The sequence below is a fragment of the Ammospiza nelsoni genome, chromosome 2 (assembly GCF_027579445.1).
Source record: "Ammospiza nelsoni isolate bAmmNel1 chromosome 2, bAmmNel1.pri, whole genome shotgun sequence".
Lineage (NCBI taxonomy): Eukaryota > Metazoa > Chordata > Aves > Passeriformes > Passerellidae > Ammospiza > Ammospiza nelsoni.
Genome location: NC_080634.1, coordinates 59,078,461 through 59,098,434, shown reverse-complemented (window position 1 = coordinate 59,098,434; position 19,974 = coordinate 59,078,461). Strand labels below are relative to the sequence as shown.

The window sequence follows — 19,974 nt, the reverse complement described above, 5'->3', positions numbered from 1 at the left end:
GACACACAAGAGATATTATTTAACTATTAACAGGAACCCATCTTTACAAATGAAAGGTTCTGACATTTGCCCAGATCAAAAATCCAACTTTACAGCACTGGGAGATAAGGAATAAAACAGAGTGCAGATATCACCTAAACTGGTATTAAAAGGTTAGCAGTGCTTAGAATTGATTAGTTACCAAGATCAGAGAGCTGTTCATTGCAGGCTGAGAGAAGAGTATTGGCCAGATGTTGCAGAAGCTTTAGTTATCATTTTAGCAAACTCTTGAGCTAGACAAGAGTTTCACAGATTGCAAACTGGGGAGCATAACTGTTACAAGGCAGGCATCCCAGCGGGTTACACAGCAGTGAAGCTAAGAACTGCTTGGGAGAAAAAAAATCTTGAGAAACTTCTAAAAGGACTTAGTAGCTCATATGGACTCTATACATATGAGAACAAAAATGCCCTGCACAGCAATCAGGAACTGGTCAGTTTGGGGAAGGAAAGTCCATGAATGCGTAAGTCCTTTGAGCAATGACAGACCAGAGGACTAAGACATGTGTCAGGATACAGGTGAATACCATAGACCACATTTCAGACTATGGCAGGTTATGTTCTCTCCAACATTAATCTAAACTACTCACTGCTTTTGTAGCTATCAACGAGGCTAGGAGGAAACAGAAAAAAAAAAAAAAAACCAAAAAAACCAAAAATAAACCCAAAACAAAACAAAAAAAACCCATAAAATTTTAAACATGGACAAACAGCACTGGGACATGGTTGCATCATTTTCATCACAGAGAAATGTAACAGATAACAGTAGCAAAAGCAGTATGTGACTGCTGACAAAGCTGACTTCATTACTACGCTTATTAGCAAAAAAAGGAAAAAGCTGGAAATAGCTAGGGAGTAGTTAGATATTTGGTTGAATATAATGATGCAAATCCTCACTGAACACAGATACAGTAAATATATTAGAGCAAATAAATCTATAACCAATTCCATGGCAAACTGAAGTTTTGCTATTATGGATCTGCCACAAAGAAAATGTGTCAAAAACTTATGAATCTTAAGGAAATACAATGAAGCATCAAAGCACCTATTTACCTTGAAAATACAAAGGAGTCTAAAACAAAGAAAAACAAAAGGATAGGAAAGGAAAGAAAAGAAGTTATTCAACAACTGTAGAGAAATCAGGCAGCACTTCTGTAATTAATATTTATTACTTATGGCACCTTTCGTACATTGAAAATGCTGAACAAACATGAACTAACTTGTACAACATCTTTACAATACGTGATACACATAATTATGGAAATTACAGCAGGGGGCTGTCAATGGTATAAGATGCTGGATATCCTCCCTTGTGGGGAGAAGCACTGCATCTGAGACGAGGCTGCCATGCAGGGATTGCAAAACACATCTGAGGACAAAAATTTACACCGAAACTGAACAGACAGAATAGAGCAAGACAAAAAGGCAGGGCAAACTTCCACAGCATATGCAACTAAGATGATTATAAATGAAAGCAGCAGAAGCTGATTTTGACATGTGACTATTTTCAGGTTGGAGGTAATCATGTTCAAGTTGAGCACAACATCTGCAGGCAAATCCCCACTGGAGAACGGAAAAAATTGTATTCAATATCATTGAATATTTGGAGTTGGAAGAGACTCACAATGATCATGTCCAGCTCCTAACTCCACATGGTACAAATTATAGCATGTACCCAAGAGTGTTGTTGAAACACTTCTTGAACAACAGGCCATGACCACATCCTTGAGTAGCTTGTTCCAGTGCTTGACCACCCTCACAGAGAAGAACTTCTTCCTAATAACAAATCTGAACATCCCCTGATGCAGCTTTATGTCATTCCCTCATATCCTATCACCGGGCACCAGAGAGAAGAGATCAGCATCACCCTGTGCACTCACCTTCATTAGGATGTTGTAGACAGAAACTCCTCAGCCTCTTCTTCTCTAAGCTGAGCAAACCTAGTATCCACAGCTGCTCCTCACAAGCCTTGCCCTCTAGTCCCTTTCATCATGTTTTTTGCCTTCCCTTGAGCACACTCATCACTCACATACTTTCATATTTACCACACACAGCTTTCATGGTGAGGCTGCACCAAAGCTGAGAAAAGTGGGATAAATGCTTCTTTTGAGTGGTTGGCTACATTAGGCCTAATGCAAACCAGGTTGGCCCTTTTGGGCACCAGGACACATTATTCACTGATTCTGAGCTTCACATCAACAAAACCCAGCAGATTCTTTCTGCAGGGCTGCATTCCAGCCTCTTCTCTCCCAGTCCACTCATACATCCAGGATTACATAGTACCAGGTGCAGAATGTGGCATTTGTCCTGATTAAACATCACACAGTTGGTGATTGGCCAGCCCTGTAATCTACCCAGACTCCCACTTAGGCCAATCTACCCACTAGAGAATCAAGAGCTTCTCTTTTATTTCATATCATCAGTAAACTTAGTGTGGACTCAGCTTCTGCATCCAGATCATTGACAGAAACATTGAAGAGAATTGGATCCCAAGGAGTGGATGGCTTTGCTTGTTTCTTTTAATCAGGAGCATGGGGTTAAAGCTAGAGATCACCAATGAGTTCACAGCCTCCACCAGCTCAGCTCTCTGCTTGAGACTGATTAGCTATAAATCAGCTTTCTTGCAGCTTAGTGTACCAGCCTGTAAAACAGGTAACTCGGAGCCAGACCGTCAGCTGTGAACTGGCACAGCTCCACTCACTTCCCAGTGTCAGGAGGGGGCATATTTGGCCAAAATTAATCATCAGACATCCCTGGTGAGGCAAGCAGAGTGATTTACATCATGACCTGGCTCACTGCATCCATGTCTACATGGAAAGGCGCAGACGTGACAAGATGCTGCTCTGATACAGATATTACACAGCTCTTCTTAAGCTGAAGTGGCAGTGCAGCTTCCAGAGGGAGCCTGTCATATGCCTAGCATGTGGCTGGTGTCTACAGGGCACCCACCCATATATAAATAATTCTTCTCTACATCACAGGAGCAAAGAAGTTTTAATGTTTCCAACTAAGTGGGCCTCTACTGTTGACAACAAAGTCTGCTACGTCCAGTTTTATCTGTAAAATATTGCTGGTTTCAAGATAAAGTTTTTGTGGGTGCTACAATAAGTGATCCCTTGGAACACTCTCGCAAACTATGATTGGGAATTAAATGGCAAAGTCTAACACGAACAATCTCTTGACATTCAATTTTATGGAACCAGTCAGAAAGTAAATAAGCACACACCTGACAGGAAAGCTTCACTTCACTAATATCAACTGAGCATATGAACTGGACAGGCTTCATGATTTTCTGCCCAATTAACACAACTCCAAAGTCTCCAGTCAAGAGTTCTCAGCCCAGGGTATTCCTTGGCAGAACCTCAAGACATCCTGCTTGAACAGAGAAACAAAAACAAATGTTCCTCTTACATGACTTGCCTCCTAGTCTTGACCCAGCATAAAGATTGATGGTTTAGAAGTTTGATTTTCCCTGAGAGTTTTAGTTTTTCACAAGGTTAAAATATAATATGGATTACATACCTACTACAAGAAGAGACTAATACACTGTATGCAATATTAATCATAGGTGATGTTTTCAGAACATAAAAATATAATATCCTCAGAAAACATTCCATATATTTTTCAAAGGACAGGAAGAATTCATGACTGGTGCAAGTGATACTTTTAAAAAAAGAAAAATCTTACCTGTCACAAGCTGCTGTCCTGCTAGTCCTACTGGAACCATCCCCAAATTATTCATAGCTGTAGCCCAAGCTGTGGGATCAGTGACTGACATGTTAAGCTGCGTGGTATCTATAGCTATACTTCCCAAACCATCAGCTGCTGCAAGAAAGTAAACATGCTGTAAGTACAAAAGCCAATGCATCACAATTTTTAACCAAATCTTTCAGTGAGAATGAGGTATCACAAACACTCTTTATTTTGTTTGTTTTGTTTCTTAATTATGACTCACCTTTAGATCATTGATAATAGTTCTTGGTATTGTATAATAGAGTATAAAGACATTGGAAACATTCAACAGATGTAAATGGTACAAGGGAAAGAGAAAAATATTTCACTATGAGGATAGTCAAGAAGTAGAACAGGCTGTGCAGTCACCATCCCTGGCACCTTTCAAGACTCAACTTCATAAAGCCCTGAACAGCTGGTCTGACCCTATCTCTGGCCTTGCTTTAAACAAGAGTCTGGTTCAGAGACCTTCTGAGGCCTCTTCCAACCTCAATAAATTGCCCTGCGACACTCTGATAGAACTTAATGATACATAAACAGTTGTGGAACTTGCCTGAAACCTGTGAGAACCAAACGCACCCCAAGGAAAGAACTGCTTTCCATAAGGTGCAATGTTTTATTATGTAAAAGATTTAAGAATGCATTATTCCCTAACTAAAAAGAGATCAAACAAATTCCATTCATAATAGCAAATACCAAGCTTGGTTTTGGTTCTAAAGCCAAAAGAGAAATATCATTAGTATGGTCAAAATAGACTGAGTCCACCTATGGATCTTCCTTTGATGGGTGGGGTAGTTAAGGGATGGCACCTTAACTGAAAACTGAATATACTTGATACTGAAACACCAGATACAAGATGTGATCACACATTTTTGCTTCTCCCCTCCCCAGTGACACCTGAAACCAGGTCTTCCCAGTTATTTTCTTACGGCCTTTGCAGACCTGAGATATTTACCGGCAGCCATTGCTTTTCCCTGGATCCTTTTTCTTCTGTTTGACTTCTTCAGTTAGGAATAATTAGCTACTGTATTAGCAGCATCTTGAGATGGGACATCACCAAGCACAGGGCCCTCACACAGCTCATTAGGCTCTGAAAGAGAAAAGATGGAAATAACTCCAAGTGCCGGAGTCAGAGCACAACAACAGACCTGCCCTTTTGGGAGGCACTCGAAGCTCCTGCCCACTCCCTCCGGGCCACCAGCGCCAGCCTCGGTGCACACATTGCACAGCCTCCACAGAGGCATCCCAGCAAACGCTCCTCCTCGCCTGCTGAACAAACAGTACCATGTATGAACCTGTCAGGCCACTGAAAAGCCCTTCACAAATTAGGTCTTATCAGTAGCTACACAGCCTCCTCGGCGTGAAGGCATCGGCTGAAAGAACATATTAAGGGATGAAAATGAATTTTTTTTTTTTAACTGTTAACAATTAACTCGTGTTGCAAGTTTCAAGGAAATAGTTGGCTGTTCTGAGATGGAAAGAGGAAAGAAAATACTATGCAATGACTTACAGAATGGAGCCTGCAGAGATGTGGCAAAGAAAACCTAACAAAGCTGAGGAAGATGCCTGCTCCTTAACTAACACTGCACCCTTGGCTCACAGAGGTTACTTAACTCAAAGCAAAAGTGCAGTATCTGTTTCTAGCTAAAACACATTGCTCTCATCAGGTATCTGCCAGGCCATGAATTTTACATAAGGGCAACCTCTTGCTGTTGGTGTCATTGCTTGGGAGGCTCACCATGTTAGCGCATCGCTCATCGGGAAGGAGGCTGAACAGGTGACAGGTGATAGGTGTGGGCAAAGTCTATGAGCTCCCAGCACTTCCAGCAGGGACAGAAAACACTGGGCTGAGGATGATCACATACAGAACTCCAAGTTACTCTTTGTACAGCAGGTACATGGGACTGTGGGTTAAGGAGGACCACGTTCATTTTTTTGGCTGTCCAGTTGCCTAAGGGGTCTGCTCCAGGGTGTTGGGTACCAGGTACAAGTGTTTGGGGCACTTATTAGCACTGTGCAGGTGAATCTTGGTGACTTATTCAGCCCTAGAATAACTGTGCTGACTTTAAGAAACTACTTGAAAGACCATGATTAGGAGGTTTCCAACATGCAGACGCTAAGGACTTGTCTTTTGAAAAGATACAATTAACATAATTACACTATATTTTAGCTTAGTACCTCCCACAATTTTTGGTTTTTTTCATTTCATGTGCATAAAGTACAAACAAGATAGTTTTATGTATTAGTTCCATGACACTGTACAAATCATTTCATAGGAACATGACAAAATCAACGGCTGTAAAAGGGAAGAGTCAGGCTCAGACAATGGTCTACATTTTTTGTATGTTGTAATTTACAAATAACCAGTATACTATGCTAAAAAGCATTTTGTTCAAATCTACAGTGTGTCTACTTAAAAGTCAGTATTTATCAACACTTAATATTTGAATTTGCAATTCCAATTCTTATTTGATCTCCACTATTCATTATACATAACATAAAATATTTTTATCATAAAATTAGCTTTTAAATAACATCTATAAACAGCAAACAAACACCAAATGGAAGTCCTCTGCAGGGAATGTGACTAACATAAGGCAAGGCAGCCAAGATTTATGTCAAGTTTTTAAAAAGTGGGTGTCTCCTGTTCAGCTCTTTAAGCTTGTACTTAGCCCTTTCCACTGAGGCTATAAACTTCTGACCACAAACATCAGTTTTGAGGTTAGAGCTGGCTGAATTATTCCCTGTCAATAAGTTATTTCTTACTCAGTACAGCCCTCCTTGCTCTTTATGAATCACTGCCCAATCAATTCCAATTCACAAGTATATGCTGAATAGCCCAGATGAGAGTGGTTCACCTCTTCCCCTGACCAGCAGCCTTGTTGCCTTGATGAAGAAAGGAGCACTTAAAAACCAACGGTGATGAAATGCCCCTTCACACCTTGCAGCGTGCTACTTGCTTGTCCCCATAAAGCATCACCACGGCTAATGGGGAGGAAGGAGGTACTGCCCCACGGTTTTGGGACAAAGGCATCTCAGATAGGCATGGATTGCTGGGAAAAGAGGAAGAAAATGGATGTTGGATTCCCTCTGCCACCCCCCTTGCCCATGTTTTACTGTTTGATGAAGTGTGTACCGGGCAACAACTCTGCTGCTGAATGCTACACACTCTTCTGTGTAGCCAAGCCCACATGCCAGTTGCCCCAGTTCTGCAAGAAATGCAGGATCAGACCTCAGTCTACTGGGAATGACTTTTTGGTGTTTCCCTTCTGACATGTTCACATATTTCAAATTTTGGTATACTTTCATGAATTATCTACAAGTATTTGTTAAAGTCCTTGCAGAGGAAGAAGAATATAACACTGTGAATATGAATGAAAGCATATTCAGCAGGTTGAATTGATGAAACTCATGGTGTACTGTACCACCATGCCTGCCCAATGTGCCAAGGAAGTCTGCTCAAAACACCCTCTCGTAGCCCACCCTGGCTCTGGGCAGCTTTGCCTTCTCTCTGACCACCAGGTCTACTGCTTCATCAAAAGTACCTGGATACAGTACAGGGTGAACCAGGGGAAAAGCCATAAAAGAGAACGTGAGGAGCCTAAAGTGGAACTAGTTCTATCTAACCAAGAACTGCTGCAGGCTATTTTGTCAGTGGAAGAGAGCTGAATAACAAGCATAAACGAACCTATGAACACTGAATAATTTGCAGTAAGCTGTAGGCAGAACTAATGCTCCATCCTGAAGGACACAGACTGTAGAAACTAGCTCTTTTAAAAAGAAAAATACTAATTGCGAACACCCCTTCTAGTGACAACTCAGTGGTTACATTAAGATAGAGCAACATAATACGGCTAAAATAGTCCCACAGGCATTACATACCTGATTTAGACTCAAACATTAGCTTTTGTTTAAAAACTTCTGAAAATTTGTATAGAGAAAGTTTCATTAATGCTTAAAATAAAATCAGCTTTGGGCAAATTTCAGCATTTCTTTGTGCAGCTCAGACATTGCACTATTACACCCTTCATGACACCGGAAATAAAAGCAAGGAAAATAAACAAATCCACTGTCTAAGTCATGTAAAAAAGCAAGATCCTGAGTTTGATGAGAAATACATCTACTAGCAAAGATTTTTGCTTTCTTAATAATAAATTGAATCACTGTTACTGGTTAAACAGGCAAGAAAATGTAAGCTTAAGCAGGGATCTTGTGTAACCTGAGCAGACATTAACCAACACCATTTCACTGACATCACACCTTTAGCGAGCATTCCTGATTTACATTCACCAATACTCCTCTGGGCATTAATGACCTGAAGATATATGTAAAAGAAATCTGCTTTTATAAACATTTGTGCATGGGGGTAGCTCTACTCCAGGGGAGTAACTTCAGAAGCAAATAAAGCCATAATCCTGATTTACAGGAAAAAATGTATAAAATATTCTGGGCCATGCTATTCCTTGATGTTTGGAAGAGGCAGGGACATTAATAAAAACTTCCTGATTTGAGAACTTCTGATAGACAAAATTTTGATGCCAAAAATTTTGTAAAGCAATTTCACATTATACTTTTTTGGTGGTGTCTCTTTTTGCAGACATGATGCAAGTACCAGTCCTTGGACGGTGAATTGCAAGAGACATTTAGACTTCCCTCAGACAGGTTGTCAGGAAGATAAAGCACCCTCAAGTCCATACCAATGAGCACTTCTCAGTCATAGCAGTCATAGCAGATTGTACTTAGTGCACATATTTTATACCAGGCAATTAAATGCAGTTACCCAAATGAATACAGAAGTCAGTTATATATTGTGCATCAATTATCACAGGCAATGAATGCCATGAGACAAAGAAATTAACACAACATAAAACTAATTCAATAACAGCAGATTGTGAAGTTAAAATCCTACCCTTTAGATATCCATAACACCACAATGAGTTACAGCACAGAGTGAAGCTGATTAAATGCACCACTGTAACGAGGCTCTGTGGAGTGCCTGGGTCAGCAGCCAGCCCTGGGATGCAAGGAGGGGGTTCTGTGCCCAGCTCTGACACTGACCTGCTGAGTGACCTTCAGTCATTTCAGCTCTTTGTCTAATTTTTGTGACCACTAAATCCTTCAAGGAAAAAACTGATGGCATCAACCTTTTGAAACCTGGGAGTACAAGTCACAAAGTCATTAAACGCTATTGGTGCTGGTTCTTGAGGAAACACAGATGGAAAGGAGCAATGTGGAATCTTGTGAACTGTCACATGTAGGCAAGTTTTCCAGTTCTTAAAAGAAAGGCAATTTCAAAGTGTTTGTTACTATTCACTGTGATTCACAGGACAGTGGTCATTAGGTTGGTCACACTCCACCTGACCTGCCAAAGTACAGGTCATTTATCAGGCTACCTCCAGCTGTCTTCTAAAATATATCAAGTGTTTTGTACTGATTCTTCCCAGTGTTTTGTTTCTCCAGCTGCATACAGGACTCCCAGTAAAGAAGGGAAAATAGAAAGAAAAGCTACACAGGGATATGCTGTAAGTCACTGTTCATGTCTTTCCGGCCATCTTATGATGATGAAGAAAGATGGGACTAGCAACAATGAAAATGATATTTTTGCACCATAGCCATCCTCCTGGCTACATGAAAAAAAGCATCTCCAATGTGATTCTAAGATGGCTTTTAAAAATATTTTTGATATTATTGCATATGCAGTGTTATAAGAAGAGGCATTATTTTGCATGGATAATGGTATGTTAACATCTAGAAAATGTCACCTAAATTCAGAAATTCAAAACGAATTGAAGTGAAACACATTTCTTGCAACAGGTTGCAAAAACGCATTTACTACAGCAAGTCAAAAATTACATCAGGTACCAAAACTTTTCTGGAGCAAAATCTTTTTTTCTGGGAAGGGATCCTAACTTATATATCCACTGTATGCTTAATCTCCCAGCAGCTCTACTGCAAAGACCAACTGGTTTCCAGCATCTTCAGAGTCACCCTGTTACATGGAATTTTCTGCCACATCTCTCTTTTACAGGAGGCCTTTGAAAGCAAAGATTAATTCTGCAGGAACCAGCACTTTCCTTAAGAAAACAGCTTCATTAGGCACAAGCTAGGGAAGATAAGCTCCCTTAGAGCCTAAATAAGAGCTCTGCTTTTTTGTTCACTCACAGAATCTTTCCAATTTTTTTGTCTCATGAATGATTTAAAACACCTTTGTTCATTCTGTATTATGCCACTGAAAACCTACATTGTCATCTTATAAACTCATAAAATATGTGCTGGTGCATTAATACCTTTCACTTTTAACTGTGTAAACCAAATATGGAGGTTTTCCCATGATTGCAAGGGATCCTTTCCACTGATTTTCACTAAAAACAGTTAATGAGTAAATTATGTTAATAGTGACAGGACTAAGACAACTTAGAGAAAAATCAAAATATATTTACAGTTTCCCTCTATATTTAACAAAGGCAATTTTACAAAACATATTTTCTTGAAGAACTGCTCATTTGAGATGCTGCATTACTTAAATCCACTGTCCCAGCACGTCCTGAAGATAACACATGGTACACACAAAGGCCAGACTTCCCTTGGAAAGCAGAACTCTGCAAGATTTCAACAGAGAAAGAAAAATAAAACAGAGGTCTCCAAGATAAACAGGTATTCTCTGGTGATGCTCCTTGAAAGGTCAGTCAGTAATATTTCATGGTAAATCCCAGACTTCACTGGCATCTCAGAGCAAAGCCTTAACAGGTTACAAATGTGCTTTTTGTTTTGCATGTATTTTAGCAGCTGCAGTCTATAAATAACAGAATCTGGAGGCACATTAAGCAAAGCATTACAGAAGTCCAGCTTACTTACTGAAAAAGCATATGCAGTTCCAAAATCATCTGGAACAGGGAAAAAAAAGCCATATTGCTGGCTAGCAATACAGCACAGCCTTGATAAAAACAGGTCTGATTATTCCTTGAACACAAAACACTGTTGTGAATTGATGATTGCATCTCTGTTTCTCACCCTGCCAAGATGGCTTGCAATTGTGATTCACTTGCTTCCCATTTAAAAGAACAGTGACTTACTGACTAAATTAGGACAATCCTTTCTTTAAATGCTGCATTTTAACTCCATTTTCATTTAACAACAACAAAATATTCTGAAATATTTTAATTATTTACAACAGTATTTTAATAGCAAGCCTTTTATCACACTACTTGCTACTAAGGACCAGTGATTATTTTAGAAGCATGACATCCCACACCACTGCATATCAGAAAAAGGGGGAGCATTCGAAGAAGATTTTGAACAAAGACACTTCAGCAACTTCATTGAAAGGCTGAATACTGAAATGAGAGGTGCTGGAATGCCTTCTTGATGCCATAAATTACCTGGGGGAGTCATATAGGCTATACATGCTATTTCTTATGCTTTTGGGCTTGAGAGAATACCTATATAAATGCACCACACCTATCAAATATCTTTCACTCACTATACCCCACACAATGTTCTTGCTTCATGTTTACTAAACCTACATCAAGCTGAAATACAAAGGGTTGTTTGGTTGAGTTTTTTAAGGAAAAACTAAGACAAAAGGGAGAAAAAAGAGACCAAAGCAAGCCAGGACACACTTCCAGAAGAAGTATTTTAGTTTCTGGCTAACCTAAAGTGAAATCATTCCCATGTCACCTCCTGAAAAAATGAACAGCTTGACAGGTAAGCCCTGTCTGTGGCAGAGCCCCAGGGACTGTATCATACACACCATCAGAGGCAGGGGTGCCTTGCTATTGAATTTCCAAATGAACACAGACTGCTGCCTCCTAGTCCCAGAGGACCAGGACACAGCTGAGTTTCACATGGTAACATTATGTATGGAAAGTCTATTTTAAGTAACTTTTTAGAAGTTTCTGAAATGCATTCATTATAATTTTTCTTCTCCTTCAAATTCTGTATAATTGAACTCCTGGAGTTAAGGCAGCCTTGTCTTTTCAGGCAGACATTCATCAGGGGAAAAAAACCCAAACCTGTCAGTCAAACTGTTTTCATATTTTGAAAATGCACTTTTATCATTGGGTCAAATTATGGCAAGAGGTGACATCTAAGTGTCCTTGGTTAAGTGCAAGGATGATCTGCAGAGCACTTTTTGCAGAATATTAAAGCCACCTAAAGTCATATTGATCAAAACTTTATGCAATACCATCAAGTATTCTCTCAGTGATGGCTGTTCAGTGAAAATCTGGAAAAGAGATTTAGGCTTGTTTTGTTTGTTTTAATTCAAGGTTTCTGGTGATAAATTTTGCTTCAGAGAAAAACCCACTATCTCTTCTATCAGCTTACATCTGTCCTCACTCTGAAAGCTGCCATCCCCTTTTAGCACATCACACTCAGGATCTTTTCTCCAGCTACAAGCTCTAAATTGCCAGTGTGCTCCCTAGGCTCATTTATCTTGCAATTTTTCCATCCCTCTTAGTATACCTCCTGTTCTCCATTTACCTCATAACACTTTTTCTGGCTTTTCTTTGCATTATTTTGTTTCCATCCATCGACTCCACACTCCCCCTACAACACAGGCATATCTCTTGCCTTAATCTGCCATGGGCCATTCTCTCACCCAAATATCTCTTCACAACCAAGATGTTACACTGTGCTGTTGTATTAGGGAAGGCAGGGATTCACCTCACCTAAATTCTGCCAATGTGGACGTCTATGCTTGAGCTTTCTTGCTGTTGTTATTGCCAATGGGGAGAACCAGATACTTCTGCCAGCCTGTTTCAGACACCTACCTTGCCAGGCAGTGAAGCTCACCTTGGAGGTGCACATCTCACTCCCCTGGCTGGAAGTCTAAGCTGCAGTTTTGGATATGAATATCTGTTTTGTCAGGCCCCCACGGGATGAGATGAGCTGGGCTGAGCAAACTGTGCCTTGGGAGCTCAGTTGTCACTCTGCTACCTGCATGCCATATGAATCCCAGCAAGACACTCAGTCCTGAGGGACTTGGCTCCCACTCCTGTCCTTTGCCTGATAACTCTGGCACAGCGAGCTGCAGGAGAACAGAAAGCACGACTCAGTTTGCAACAGCTCATGAGAATGTCCCCAGATATAGATACATACAAATTAGAGACAGAGAGATGGTTGTCTTTCTGATTATTTTTCTGCCTATCCCCAGTGAATATGCCAACATATAACTATTAGTGTTTGACAGCGGGAGCTGCCCACTCTAACACATTTCCAACAACTGTGATGCCTTATATCTGCCTTTCCTCTGGAGAGGAAATTCATCCTGGACCTTTTCTTCCTACTTCCAAATGATGAATCCCATCTCCTTAGCCCCATTTCTTTACCAGACACTTAACTTTCTTGCTCCTTGTAAATCCCATTTTAAAGATCAGTATAAATCACACCTCTTGGCTATCACAGTCCCCTGTTTCTGCCCACCAGCCTTGCCAAGGCTGCTCCTGGCTTTCTTTATCATTCTTGCCATATTTGGGGACAGCATCTGCTTTTGAACCAGAAGTGAGGACAGCTACAGGGAGTTTCCCTCTGTCCTTTCTGATTTACGAGGTAGTTTGCCATAGATAAATGAGGGAAATGATGAATATTTTCCACTTCCCACAGGACAAAGCAGAGCTTCCAGGGTCTTTGTGCTACTGCATACCCATTAGCTTTCCTCAGAGGCTGAATTAAGTTGCTAAGCAGAGCCAGGAATTTTGCCTGTTTTCTAAACAGTTGTTTATGGGATCACTAGCAAGTTACATAAATTTAGGATTATCACATACTCTGTGGGCACTGAGGGAGAAGCAATTCCACAGTTAACATGAGGTCAGATCAGGAAAACAGCAGCTACTATGTGTGCTTCAACTATGATCAGGCAACAAAAATTATGTCAATGTTTCTGCCTTGTAACTAGCTGTCAGGGGGCCAGGATGGAAAAGGCTAGAGCTGCATATCAGGGTGAACCTAATGATGCTAAAAGCCCTTTTTTTCTCCAGGTGGTCCTGCCATACCTTTACCTAGTCAACAATCCTTCCATTCCCCTTTCCCTGAAACATCTTCTTGTATGAGCATTTCTTTTCTTCAATTTCAGTTACAATTCTTCAGGGCAGGAAATAATGTGGTTTTTCCCTCAGGCAAGGTCAAAAACTACTGGAAATGTGGCATTCCTTGTGCTTTAATTGGACTGATGCTGGCTTCAGCCAGGTGCCTTCCAGGCAGGGATATCAGTAAGGCAGCACTGCTCTAAGACACAGGGACAGGGCCACCCCCTTGGCAGGCTTCTGCATAGCCTCTTGTGCAGCCAGGCTTTCATCTCGTTTGAGGCTTTTAAGGTGCCACTGTGTTGTAAAACTAGGAATAATGATCTAGGAATAATGATGATCATAGCATCCTTCTCTCTCCTCACGCACCCCTTCCACCTCTTTCATGTAGTTAGTAATCCTGTCATCCACCATTTTTCAAAGTGTTGTACATTTGTTTGTCTTTATTTATTTGAATTATAAGCTCTTCAGAGCAGAGAATTTGCCTTTATCTGTGTTGGTAAAGTACAATGTCAATTTACTGCACTATATAAATATTTTCTAATAAAAAGGGCAATAACAAGAATAATATATTTACCGTAATACAGTATTTCTATCCTTCAAGATACAATCAGAAACAACCCAAAGTCAGCAACAAGACCAAAAGATTTGCGGACCCTTTAACCATGAAGCTGAAGCCATGAAGCCACTTTGTGAAACCTTGGTAAATTAGTTACTTATATTCATAAATAGCAGTAAAGGTCCTTGCAAATTGACCCTCTGGAAAATATAAAGCAGAACATAACCAGTGTAAACCAGCAGAGCACCGCTCCACATGTGTATTATAAGGGTCACAAATGGCCTCCCAGTTACTTTTTAAACAAATGCAATGTTAATACTTTCACTGCAACATTATGAATAAAGCATTTGGCCTGTAGCTAAGAATATGGTATCTCATGGCTTTTGACTTGTTGGTTTATATTGTCATCCAGAAAATTTATGTACCATGTTCTCTTGGAGTCAATCTTGACTCACCCCTTGAATGTGCAGAGGACACGGCCCATGTAGAGGGCTTGGGGTGCAGCAATTTCCATCAGTTCCCCAGTGCAGCTGGATGGCCAGCACTCACTGCCCTCCCTACAGCAGCACAGAGCTCTTCTGGCACACAGGAGGAGAACAGAGTGCCAGGGTCAGTGTCCAGGCCTCTTTGGCACCATCTCTGCCCGTGCTGTTAATGGTTTCTTTGTTCTTTAAAGCTCTGAGGTATCAAATTAATCAAAATAAGGGCGATGATGCAAGAGATTAAACTGATAGGAGTATGAACTGCCCTTGTTTAACCAGGTGATACTACAGGAAGTGCAAAGCAGATACATGTAGAGGACAAAGCCCTGTCCTTGGAATTTATGGTCCGAACGGAAAATGCTTTGTGAGACCACTATATTTCCGTCTAAAATATATGGTTTAATTTAGGAGTGCCTAAGTGACCCCAGCAGCTTCTGATATATAAGTGGTCAGGTCAAATGACCTCTATGTACTTTCTTGCCTGAAGCTCAGAGCAACGGCAAGTGGAGCACTTTGAATGGATCCCATTTGTTATTCTTTTAATTGCCTACTAATATTTCTTTTGGTGGGAGAGACTTAATAGAGCCCTTCTGCCTCCAAATGTCTTCCAACTTATCCAAACTGCAATTCAGCCAAAACAAATACAGGTCTTAAGTTCTCTAGAAATGAAAAAGAAACTTGACAGGGGTCCAGGAGATTCCTGTTCCGCATATAGCTCTGTAACACACCTTTGGCAAGCAATTTAAACCATCTATACCTTGATCCCCCACCCATGAAATGGTCTGATTATACTTTCTTTATCCCAGACTTTATTAATCTTGCCTAGCCAGGCTGTTCTCTGATAATGGGGTACGTCCAGCATCACAGGACCATGACCCGGGCCTGCAGAAAACACAGGATTGCATCAGGTTGAGGAATATTCTTTCCCCATAAAATTAAATTCTAAAGCAGAGCGGAATAAACAAAACAAACTCAATTATCACATTTTCCTATGGAATTACTGTTTATCTGAACATGGAGAAAATAGCAAGTTTCCTTTAAAAGCACTTGCAATGAAATTCACACTCTGTCAGGTGTAAATTACAGCCTGTATCTCATCTTGTTCTATCTACAGCTCCTTTCATAGTCATGCATAGCACCAGTGTACAAAAATATTTCCTGCATGTGATCAAGCAAGTGTGGGCATGTAAGATGCAGGCAAAATATGAGACTTTAAAAAAAATGTTTACTGGTATCTTAAAAGAAAACTAAAAGTTTGTAATCATGCTAATTCTCAATCAGATAAGGTGAACTACAATTGTCCTTGAGAACACAATTCAAGTAAATCTAAGAAATATTTTCTTCAAGAAGTTGCAGAGAACTGAGGTAGCTAAAAATAAATGACAGAAAGAAATAACAATCCCAGGAACACGATTATGTTGTGCAATCACAAATACAGTAGATCACTTAAATTAAGGCTGGATCATAATAGAGTTGCTCAGTGGAATAGCATGGAAAACAGGCTTTTAATCTTTTTTTCCCCCAGTGTTTTATGCAAGATCTGATTGCATATGCTCTACGACATCTAATAGATTACTTCAAACAAATATCTTCTCACCATAGTAAACTCTGCAGAAGCCTGGTTTCTGGTTCTAGACTCATCTCTGAAATAATGAACTCCTCCCTGAGTCCCATGGATTGGAGATACTGCAAAGGGCATCACTGCCACACAATGAAGCATCACTGAGTTTGGGAGGAGTCACCAGATGGAGTTGTAGTACACTTACACTGTCATGTTATTTCAGGGTCCAAACAAGATTTTTGTATTTCAGGTATTTCAGGATACAAACAAGATTTCAGCCTGGGTAGAAATTCAATGTTGTTAATCTTCTTTAGGACAACTGTGGCTAGGGGCAAGGAAGTGGTGTATTTAGTTTAATTACACGTCCAGAAATGCCTGAGCTAGGAAATTCTCTCTTTAAAGATGGCAATTTCCTTTCATTTAGGAATAGTTTAAGCGTCCTAATTGTTAAGCTATCTACACAAATACTATACCTCAGGTTTACTACTGATTAGGTTTCCAAATGCTTATCAGTTGGTAAAGACTGGGTATCTGTCACAGTGCAGAAAGAGAAGCAATAACTTTCTGAATGATAAAAATTTTTGGGGCACTAAAATTAAAAATCTGCTCATTCAAATAGGGCCTGAACAAAACAGTTTTGTGTGACTTCTCAGTGAATGAAAAGAAATGTAATACCTGCTATGAATGGCTACAGAACTTCTGAAGATTCTGCAGACAGGCCACCCGACTTTCCTGTCATGTCTAGCACAGGTTTTTGCATTTTACAGGAAAAGACAATCAAGCTTTGACCCTTAGCTTCCTCATCAACATTTCTGCTAGTAAATTCAGTTTAATTGGAATTTATTCATGTTTCTAAGGGGAGTTTAATGATGGAAAGATTCATACTTCATCTCATCTCAGTGGTACTAAGATTCACGTATGCAGATCCATCACTGAGAATGGCCTGGCCTCTGTTAGCATTAATTGGAGCACATTAAGAGACTTAGCAGAAAAAAAAATCCAAATATGAAATGTCAAGAGACAGATCCATCTAGTTTCATATCCTGTAGTTATAATATACCTTAATTACTGTTAATTAGGAGATATTGTTCCTGGTGGAAGATCATCTGACATAGTTTCTGTTGGTGATTAAACACAGAATGGAATTCAATACATCTGTTGAATGTGGGATCTGTTTATTGTGACTGTACAATTCTATCTAGAGTATCATTCCTACTACAAAGCAAAACAAAAGAAAGTCGCAGGTCAAAAACAGTTCCCTTGACTCATGATGCTTTAATATTCCCTGCTGCCTTCTTAAATTTTCTGCTGCTGGCCCCTTAGGACTCCAGCACATGTTGCAGCTCCCACTAAGGAGGGATATGAGGCTTCTCACTGGGCTTCAACTGAGCTACATCAGAGCCTAAATGAACAGCAGATATAGGAAAAGGCTGAGGGAAGACAAGTGCTACAGGAATTGACCTCTGGGGAAGAACAGTCAAGTTGGACAGAGAATCAATGAAGGCTTCAGTATCATTTGTGAAAGAGTAATCTTTGATTTATTGGAGGAGTGCTATTATGTGGAATCCTTTCCTCATACAGAGTAAAATACAAAAATTAGAAACTCAAGCTGAAGGCATGAGCTCAGCTTCTGCTGGTATCAATACAGTTTGCTCACACTCATTGATCTGTGGCTATATATGACCCTGAAATACGTTTTGCTGGGCTGCCTGAGATCTTTGCTCATGCCCAGAATAGAAATTACAGGATTGGTTTTATCACTGAAAAGCAAGCAGTGCATATCTTCTGCCTGCAAAGTAACCAAATTAACATTTGTGAAGTAATCTTTTCTCAGTTACCAAAAAAAAACCAAAAAAAGGAAAAAAAACCAACCCACCAGCATAATTGGCTAGACTACTTGTACTAGGAAAAGTCTTGGTTTTCACAAACTCTGTGCACACTGGTTTTCTAAATACTTGTTTACTCTGAACTGCAACAATTGTGATAAATCATTTGCTATTTACTCTTCAGTGCTGCTATATGCTTTGGGCAAAGATTTTTTCTGTTCATTATTTATTTATTTCTAATAGCAAAATCACAATTTTAACACATTTTTCCATTCCCAGTGATAGATTTTATCTTTGATATGTGATCCAGTTATTTAACTACCTCTCCCTACATCTCCCATGAATTGTTTACACAGCAACTTGGCAGCATAATTTGCATATCACAGGAAAGATCCCATTACATGTTCCCAGAGGTGCGGTTTCATGAGCTTTATCACTTTCTTGCACCTAGGCACATCTCAGAAGCTGAGTGTCTGGTTAATGCAGAAAGGCATTTCTTGGCTGCCAATAGTAATTAAACATTAATAGTGCAGTTATAACATTTCCAGCCACTCAGAACCTATCCTCCCATTGTCTTAGACAAATATAACACCCAAAAAGATATTTATCTTTTTATACAAATTTTTCTGCCACAGGAAAATCACAGACCTTTGTCTTTAATGCATTCTGTCCAGCTGTTGCAGACTTGACCTAAAATAATTAAACAAGGAACAAATGCACAAAGGAAAAAAGTTGGAAAAAAGGAAAATATGCTTAGAAGCAGAGGAACTGAACATACCACAGAAGAACCAGAGAGGATGTGGAGCTGGACATGGTATTTGCTCTCCAGACTCTTATTTGGTGACTGAATGGGACGATGGCCCTAACTGCAGGCTTCATGGTGATGAAATGCCCATGTTTGGGTGTATTCCAGATTATTCTTCACCATTGTATGAAACATTAAAAAATGACAGCAGCATGACTTTCACTGAGAGGAGCACTCACTCTAGAGACATCAAAGCATACAATCACTAGGGATCAGGGCACAGGAATTAAAGGGAAGGCAGAACCACGAGTCAAACACCAACAAATTTACTTGCATAAAGCACTGCTGCCTCCAGATCTTTTCCCAATAAGCAGACAAAGAGTACTGTGCTTTTGAACAGAGTTTTCCAATGCACTTTTGGGGGAAACAAACATTGCAGGTACCAAATTTTGTTAACTTTGATTTTTCCCTCTGCAAATCCACCTTGCAGTAAAAGACTACGCACATGAGGTTTCAGAAATGCAAACTCTCTGTGAATTTGGATTCTGAGCTCTAGAGTAGAATTATTAATAAAAATAAGGCACTTTTTAGGAAGTGCCTCACACAAACCTAGTAACACCCCTCCAGCTCCATTCAGTGCAATAGCCAACCCAGCATCCTTCTCCCTTCCAATACAAAAACCCCACAAACTCCTCAACACCAAAGAAGGCTTGAAGAGAGAGAAAGTGAATCAACATTCACTGACAAAGCTAATGGGCTATTGAGTCAGTAGCCTTTGAGTCACAAAGTCAACCTCAGCGAACATTGATTGAAACTGGTCATATCTCACAACCCAAGATTGCATTATATAGTGCAATAGCCAGCAGTCACAGTGACAGAGCAACAGGGAGATGAAGCACAGCTGTCTTCTCCAGTCCAAGTATAGCCTGGTGGGCAGGAAGGAAAATCAGAGCTGTTCCTGCCTGTTTAAAAGAGAGCATTTAGTTTTTGAGCCTGTCAGCATGATTCTTT

At 40.1% G+C, this 19,974-nt stretch overlaps 1 protein-coding gene across 6 annotated transcripts in view; it reads right to left on the bottom strand.

The window, feature by feature from the left end:
- The window catches only part of ENOX1 (ecto-NOX disulfide-thiol exchanger 1), a 360,949-nt gene that overhangs the window by 132,679 nt on the left and 208,296 nt on the right, over positions 1-19,974 (bottom strand). For 5 of the 6 annotated variants that reach the window (XM_059466701.1, XM_059466702.1, XM_059466703.1 and 2 more), the window contains 2 exons: positions 4,724-4,858; positions 3,724-3,861 (listed from right to left, as the gene is read on the bottom strand). In XM_059466701.1, coding sequence (XP_059322684.1) covers positions 3,724-3,861; positions 4,724-4,733 — 148 coding nt within the window. In that variant the 5' untranslated portion in view covers positions 4,734-4,858. The remainder of the gene's footprint in view (positions 1-3,723; positions 3,862-4,723; positions 4,859-19,974) is intronic. The other variant, XM_059466706.1, reaches the window with a different exon arrangement.